The sequence below is a fragment of the Pristis pectinata genome, chromosome 7 (assembly GCF_009764475.1).
Source record: "Pristis pectinata isolate sPriPec2 chromosome 7, sPriPec2.1.pri, whole genome shotgun sequence".
Taxonomy (NCBI): Eukaryota; Metazoa; Chordata; class Chondrichthyes; order Rhinopristiformes; family Pristidae; genus Pristis; species Pristis pectinata.
In genome coordinates this window covers 6,153,328-6,161,126 of record NC_067411.1, presented here as the reverse complement: position 1 = coordinate 6,161,126, position 7,799 = coordinate 6,153,328, and the positions used below count along the sequence as shown (strand labels likewise).

General features: G+C 46.0%; 1 protein-coding gene across 3 annotated transcripts in view; it reads right to left on the bottom strand.

The window, feature by feature from the left end:
• Positions 1–419: 419 nt before the first annotated feature.
• Positions 420–7,799, bottom strand: part of fam193a (family with sequence similarity 193 member A) — a 160,502-nt gene continuing 153,122 nt past the window's right edge. For 2 of the 3 annotated variants that reach the window (XM_052020594.1, XM_052020593.1), the window contains exon 22: positions 420–1,407. In XM_052020594.1, the coding sequence (XP_051876554.1) occupies positions 1,314–1,407 (94 nt within the window). In that variant the 3' untranslated portion in view covers positions 420–1,313. The remainder of the gene's footprint in view (positions 1,408–7,799) is intronic. The other variant, XM_052020595.1, reaches the window with a different exon arrangement.

The following is a 7,799-nucleotide window of genomic DNA, read 5'->3' as shown; positions in this document are numbered from 1 at the left end:
CCACAATCCTGCTTTGAATCAGATCAGAGGAAGCAGAGGAGTTCTCATGTTTGGACCAATTTTTATACCCCCAACCAACATCAATTTTAGAACACAATTATGTCAACATTGCTGTTTGTGGAAACTTGCAGAAATTAGTGCATTTCCCACATTTCAGCTGCCAAACACTTCATTGAATTGAAGGTACTTTGGACATTCTGAAGCTGTACAAATAGGTTTACCTTTTATCAACTTAGTGCTCCACTTTTTAAGGTTTATGTAACTCAATGCTCAAATCTTTCTGCTTCTCCAAAGCTCTCTAAATTTTACCAGTTATCATCCATGCCCTCTCATCAATCTTCCTCCTGCGTGTTAAGAAATACAAGACCATAAAGGACATATGGACGCTTGTGAAAAAGGCAAGCCAGACATTCGCATTTCTGCCATACTACTGTATTCCATCTTTCGAAAAGAAAGACATGATTTTTTTTAATATTACTTAACAATATGTTAAAAAAGTAGCCAGTTCCGGCTTCAGTGTTAATACAATTATACACTCTATAACAGGTCGATAGTGTGAGCATTGTTCTTTTGAATTCATTCTGCAAGTATTCTTACACAAGCTGGCTACAAGTCAGAAATCAAACACAATAATAGCGTAACCTTGTACACTTCAAACAGTGAGTTTGTGGAGGAGTACTGGAGGCGACTGGGTTTTCACTGCCCAGTTCAGTACGAGCGTTTCCTTCGTTCAAACCTTCTCGGTGGGGGAATGCTGGAGCAAGGAAGAGTAAAAACTGATGCCGTCCATTCCCTTGTCAGTAGTCGGACTGTATGTACAGTGCTGAATGCAAGATGTGAATAGAATGTTACAGCGGGTTGATGCGAAGGAGAGAACAGATTGACCTTCACCCGAGCAGAACCTGGGTAGAACACTGGGGCCGTGAAAAGCGGAAGTGCCAGAGACAGAAGGCTGTTTGAGCTCCAACCCAAGCAGGTTGTGGCTACTGTTGAGCAAGTTCCACTCACAGACTACAAACACACAAGCAAACAAAAAAAAAAAATCAGGTAAGGAGAAAGTGGATCAACAGCTGGCCAACTCTCTCTCCATACACTGCAACAAAGTCAGAAGGACCAAGGTGCTCTGCACCCTATCCCAGTGCAGAATCTCACACAGCAGTGGGGGGGAACTGGTAATGGTGGGGGCAGGGGGAAAAGGCAAGGCAGTTCCAGGATCGACGACCCGGTTAGCTCTCAGCGCAGCGGAGTACTGTGTATCCAAGTGAGAATATTCAGAGTCGTATGTTGGTTCCTTCGGGGAACTTGTCATCTGATCAGTGAGCAGCATAAGTGGTTTTCTTCAGGCTGAAGTTGGACCAGTTGATGGAGAGCCTCTGTCTGGTTTGTCGGGCTGAATCCAAGCAGAACCTGGCAGGGAAAGGGAGAATGCAGCAAAGGTTAGACAAAACGCAGCTGTCCACCATGCACAGAGAGTTAATTAAAAACAAGACACGAGGACTGCTTACAGTGAGTCAATCATTTGAAAGCACACCCATGTTCAGCCTCAACAGCTTTGGGCTACACACTTAGCTAATATGCTTGTGTCAATCCAGAGAACATGGGTTGGTGAATCACACTATAAACACAATCTTTTAAGAGGGTGGTACTGAAAAGCAATCTATACCAGGAAAGCCACCACACCAACTGCCCTTCTCCCTCCCATGACCCATTCTTATTGCCAGTCTCATCCACCCTTGGGGACTCTAAATGATGGAGAAGGGTTGTGGCCAGTGGAAGCAGCGGTAATTCTCATTCACACACATTTCCTGGTGATAGTCATTTGCCCACTCTAACTAAGGCCTGATATAATATGGTAGCAATCTTATAGCATTCTACTGTAAAAGAATGTTGCACATGACAAATTAATTTGTCATGTGTAACATTCTTATAGAATAGAATTAAATTGGTACGTCACCAAAGGCTCTTGCAAATTTCTACAGATGTACAGTGGAGAGCATTCCGACTGGTTGCATCACCGCCTGGTACGGAGGCTCCAATGCGCAGGATCGCAAGAGGCTGCAGAGGGTTGTAGACTCAGCCAGCTCCATCACGGGCACAACTCTCCATACCACTGAGGACATCTTCCAGAGGTGGTGCCTCAAGAAGGTGGCATCTATCATCAAGGACGCTCACCACCCAGGACATGCCCTCTTCTCCTTACTACCATCCCCTACAGGAGCCTGAAGACCCACACTCAATGATTCAGCTTCTTCCCCTCCGTCATTAGATTTCTGAACGGACCATAGAACAATACAGGCCCTTCGGCCCACCAAGTTGTGCTGAGCTTCAAACCACACCTAAGACTATCTAACCCCCTTCCTCCCACATATCCCTCTATCTTAAATTCCTCCATATGCTTATAAGGTAATCTCTTGAACTTGACCAACATATCAGCCTCCACCACCACCCCAGGCAGCGCATTCCATGCACCAACCACTCTCTGGGTGAAAAACCTCCCTCTGACATCTCCCTTGAACTTCCCACCCATTACTTTAAAGCCATGTCCTCTTGTTTTGAGCATTGGTGCCCTGGGAAAGAGGCACTGGCTGTCCACTCTATCTATTCCTTTTAATATCTTGTACACCTCTATCATGTCTCCTCTCATCCTCCTCCTCTCCAATGAGTAAAGCCCTAGCTCCTTCAGTCTCTCCTCATAATCCATACTCTCTAATCCAGGCAGCATCCTGGTAAATCTCCTCTGCACCCTCCCCAACGCCTCCACATCCTTCCTATAATGAGGCAACCAGAACTGGACACAGTACTCTAAGTGTGGCCTAACCAGAGTTTTGTAAAGCTGCATCATTACCTCGCAGCTCTTTAACTTGATCCCACAACATATGAAAGCTAACATCCCTTAAGCTTTCTTAACTACCCTATCTACCTGTGAGGCAACTTTCAGTGATCTGTGGATATGAACCCCCAGATCCCTCTGCTCCTCTACACTGCCCGGAATCCTGCCATTTACCTTGTACTCCACCTTGGAGTTTGTCCTTCCAAAGTGTACCACCTCACACTTCTCCGGATTGAACTCCATCTGCCACTTGTCAGCCCAGCTCTGCATCCTATCAATATCCCTCTGTAAGCTTCGACAGCCCTCCACACTATCCACAACACCATTGATCTTCGTGTCATCTGCAAATTTGCTAACCCACCCTTCCACCCCCTCATCTAAGTCATTAATAACTATCACAAAAAGTAGAGGTCCCAGAACCGATCCCTGTGGGACATCACTAGTCACAGCCCTCCAATCTGAATGCACTCCCTCCACCACAACCCTCTGCTTTCTACAGGCAAGCCAATTCTGAATGCACACGGCCAAGCCTCCCTGGATCCCTTGGCCTCTGACCTTCTGAAGAAGTCAACCATGCAGAACCTTATCAAACGCCTTACTAAAATCCACGTAGAACTTCATGAACTCATTATTTTTTTGTTTGCACTGTTTATTTTGTAATTTATAGTAATTTTATGTCTTTGCACTGCTGCCACAAAACAACAAATTTCACACCATTTAAGACAGTAACAATAAACCTGATTCCGATTAATGGAAGAGGACTACATGCAACTCAACTATGCTTCGTACAAATTGTGATATTACAGAGGTGCTGTTTACTTTTATTTGTATTCTGTCTTGAACACATGATTGAGGTGCAAATAATCAAGGGCAGCTGTTCCTGCCTGAACTGAAGTCTCAATGCAATTCCAATGGTTAATGAATTCTGGCCAATGAAGCAAACATTGGTTTTAAAGAACTGCACTTCAAAGACATCTGAAGAGTGGCCGACTTTCCAATCAACGCTGCCACTGAAATGGATTAATACCAGTGCTGAATTAACAACATTGCAAAAAGTTGTCCCAAACAGATACGGCAGATTGAGTTATCAGATGAAATACGTGTTCAGTACTTAAAATAAGTTTTGAAATCAGCTAGCACACAACTTGAAACAACATTTGCCACATTATTCTAAGAAATAAGATATTCAGCATTATCACTGGTGAGGGGACTGCAAATTTTAAGTTGTGAGAGAGCAGAAGTGAGATAGCATTGTCTTAAGGTCTGGCAGATTTCCTTGAGTCACATAGCCAGAATACAAAAAGTAGCCACAATATTTTTTTATGATAAAATAAAAGATGAAATATACTTCCAGACTATGGTCACACATGCATTTCAACTTTCATGCAATGTTTTTTGCAGGGGGAGTTGAGGTAGAGTTGAGTTGAGGTGCTGGAATCTGGAGGAACTCAGATTGAGGAACTCACTGGAGGAACTCAGTTGAGGTAGAGTTGAGTTGAGGTGCTGGAATCTGGAGGAACTCAGTGAGACCCTGCATTAGGACTGAGAGTGGAGAGGGGAGGTAGGCAGCGTAAATAGGTGAGAAGGAAGGGTGAGGCAGGGGCTGGCAGGTGATAGGAGAGGTGCGATGGGCAGGGGGAGGGCTGGAGTTGGGAGACAACAGTTAGTGGGTGATAGGTAGAGACAGATAAGGAGAAAAAAAGGGGCAGATGGAGCCAGGTGGGAGGAGGGGAATTGGAGGGAGAGAGAGACTGGAAGGTGATGTGGAGACAAGAGCCTGCAGCCTCTGGAACCTGATATGGAAGGTGCTAAGTGGAACCAGAACAGGGAGGGATGATGGGCATTTGGAACCAGGTGGGGGAGAGGGCTGGGGGTAAGGATTGTAGGAGAGATAGAGGAAAACGGAGTGCAGGTTAGCTGAATTTAGAAAACTCAAATACTCAGACCATTGTGTTCAGACTACCCAGGTGGAACAGGAAGTGTTGTTCCAGTTTGTTTGGCCTCACCCTGGCGGTGAAGAAGGCCAAAGACAGACAGCTTAGTGTGGGAAGGGGAGTTGAAACAGCATAGAACCGGGAGCTCAAGATGGCCATTGCAGACAGACGGCGCGTTCCACAAAACGGGTTGCCTCGGCTGTGCTTGGTCTCGCTGATGTAGAGGGGACCACATGGAGAGCACTGAATGCAGGTGACGACGTGCATGTGAATCTGGAAGGGCTGTTTGGGTCCCTGGATTGTGGTGAGGGAGGTGGTGCAAGGACAGGTGTTGCACCTGCTACAGGTGCAGGGGAAAGTGCCAGGGAATGGGGAAGGGTAGGTGGGGAGGTTGGATGAGCAAACCAGGCAGTCACAGAGGGAGTGGCCCCTGCAGAAAGCAGAAAGGGGTGGGGAGGGCAAGTTGTGACTGGTGTCCTGTTGCAGCTGATGAGAGTTGAGGTGCAAGTTTCAGAGAGGTGTTGCCATCAAGGCTCCCCGACTTAAAATCCCCCACCTCCATTACCATCTCTTGTGCATGCACAGTTAGCCCTCAGATACAATGCTGGTGGAAAGAACCACAGAATCGTTACAGCACTGAAGGACTCCATTGAGCCCACAAAGCTCACATTAACTCTGAAAGAGCATTTCAACCAGAGTGCAGCTTCAAAATGTTTAACTAGTGTATGTTAGGCATTTATTAAACTTAGGGCATTATTCTAAGTCACTAGTTTTTTCCCCCCACTTTGCCCAGTAACTTTTCCCTCTCTCAAATATCCATCCAATTCCCTTCTGAAAGTACCAAATGACTTTACATCCAGCACCCAGTCAGTGTACTTCTGATTGCTATTACTTGCTGCATGAAAAGATTCTCATGTCACTTCCAGTTCCTTTACGAATCAAATTGATGTCCCCTTTCTCAACCCTCCCACTGGCAATCAGTTCCTCTGCCTTTACTCTATCTGGTCTCTCCATGAATTAAGATATCTTTATTAGTCACCTGTATATCGAAACACACAGTGAAATGCATCTTTTGCGGAGAGTGTTCTGGGTTTGAATTACCTCTCAAACTTCTCTGCCCTGATGAGAACAATCCCCAATTTCTCCAGTCTGATAAGAACTATCCCCAGTTTCTCCAGAATAAGGTCTCTCCTCCCTGGGATTATTGCTGCAAGTTATATCTGTATGTTTTCCATGTTAAACCTTTAAGCCTGCAGTTGCTGGGTTTACCCTTACATTATTTGTGTCATACAGCACAGAAACAGGCCCTTTGGCCCAACTGGTCCATGCCAACCAAGGTGCCCCATCCAAGCTAGTCCCATTTGCCAGCATTTGGCCCATAACCTTGTAAGCCTTTTCAATCTGTGTATTTGTCCAACTGTCTTTTAAAAGTTATTGTACCTGCCTCAACCACTTCCTCTGGCAGCTGATTCCACATACAAACTACCCTTTGTGTAAAAAAGTTAACCTTCGGGTTCCTTTTAAATCTTTCCCCTCTCGCCTAATGAGGAAAAGGTAAAATGTTTACATCGCCATGGGCAGTACCTCTGTAATTTCAATCCTTGCTTCTCTCAGTAGATTTGGAAGGATCCTACCCAGCCTTGTTCATCTACCCAACTTAAATATTGCCAAAGTTACAACAATTCGCCCAGAGATACAACAATTCGGAATCTTATGCAGGGATCTTATGCAGGATGTTAGGGATAAATATGTCCCGGTGAGGCAGAGAAGGAATGGCAGGGTGAAGGAACCGTGGGTGACGAGAGAGGTGGAACGACTTGTTAGGGAGACTTGTACGTGAGGTATAAGCAGCAAGGTTCAGACAGGGCCTGTGAGGAATATAGGGTAGCGAGGAAGGAACTTAAGAAAGGGCTGAGGAGAGCTAGAAGGGGACATGAAAAGGCTTTGGCTAGTAGGGTTAAGGAAAATCCCAAGGCCTTTTTCAAGTACGTGAAGGGTAGGAGGATGGCGAGGGTAAAGGTAGGTCCGATTAAGGACAAAGGTGGGAGAATTTGCCTGGAGGCGGCAGAAGTGGGAGAAGTTCTCAATGAGTACTTCTCTTCGGTATTCACCAGGGAGAGGGGTCTTGATGATGCGGAAGGGAGTGCTGGTAGGGGTAATGTTCTCGAGGTTGTAGATATCAAGAGAGAGGATGTATTGAAGTTGTTAAATAATATTAAGACAGATAAATCTCCGGGGCCTGACGGGATTTTCCCCAGGCTGCTTCGAGAGGCTAGGGAGGAGATTGTTGAACCGCTGGTAAGGATCTTTGAGTCCTCGTTGTCCACAGGGGTGGTGCCGGAGGATTGGAGGGTTGTGAATGTTGTCCCCTTGTTCAAAAAAGGTAATAGGGATAGGCCAGGGAATTATAGACCGGTGAGTCTCACGTCTGTCTTGGGTAAGCTGTTAGAAAGGATTCTAAGGGATAGGATTTATGAACACCTTGAGAATCATGGACTGATTAGGGACAGCCAGCATGGCTTTGTGAAGGGAAGATCTTGCCTCACAAGCCTGATAGAGTTCTTTGAGGAGGTGACCAGGAAGACTGATGAGGGCAGTGCGGTGGATGTGGTTTACATGGATTTTAGTAAGGCATTTGATAAGGTTCCTCATGGTAGGCTTCTTCAGAAGGTCAGAGGCCAAGGGATCCAAGGAAGCTTGGCTGTGTGGATTAGGAATTGGCTTGCATGTAGAAAGCAGAGGGTTGTGGTGGAAGGAGTGCTCTCGGATTGGAAGGCAGTGACTAGTGGTGTCCCGCAGGGATCGGTTCTGGGACCTCTACTTTTTGTGATATTTATATATGACTTAGATGAGGGGGTGGAGGGCTGGGTTAGTAAGTTTGCAGACGACACTAAGATAGGCGGTGTTGTGGATAGTGTGGAGGGCTGTCGGAGCTTACAGAAGGATATTGATAGGATGCAGAGCTGGGCTGACAAGTGGCAGATGGAGTTCAATCCGGAGAAGTGTGAGGTGGTACACTTTGGAAGGACAAACTC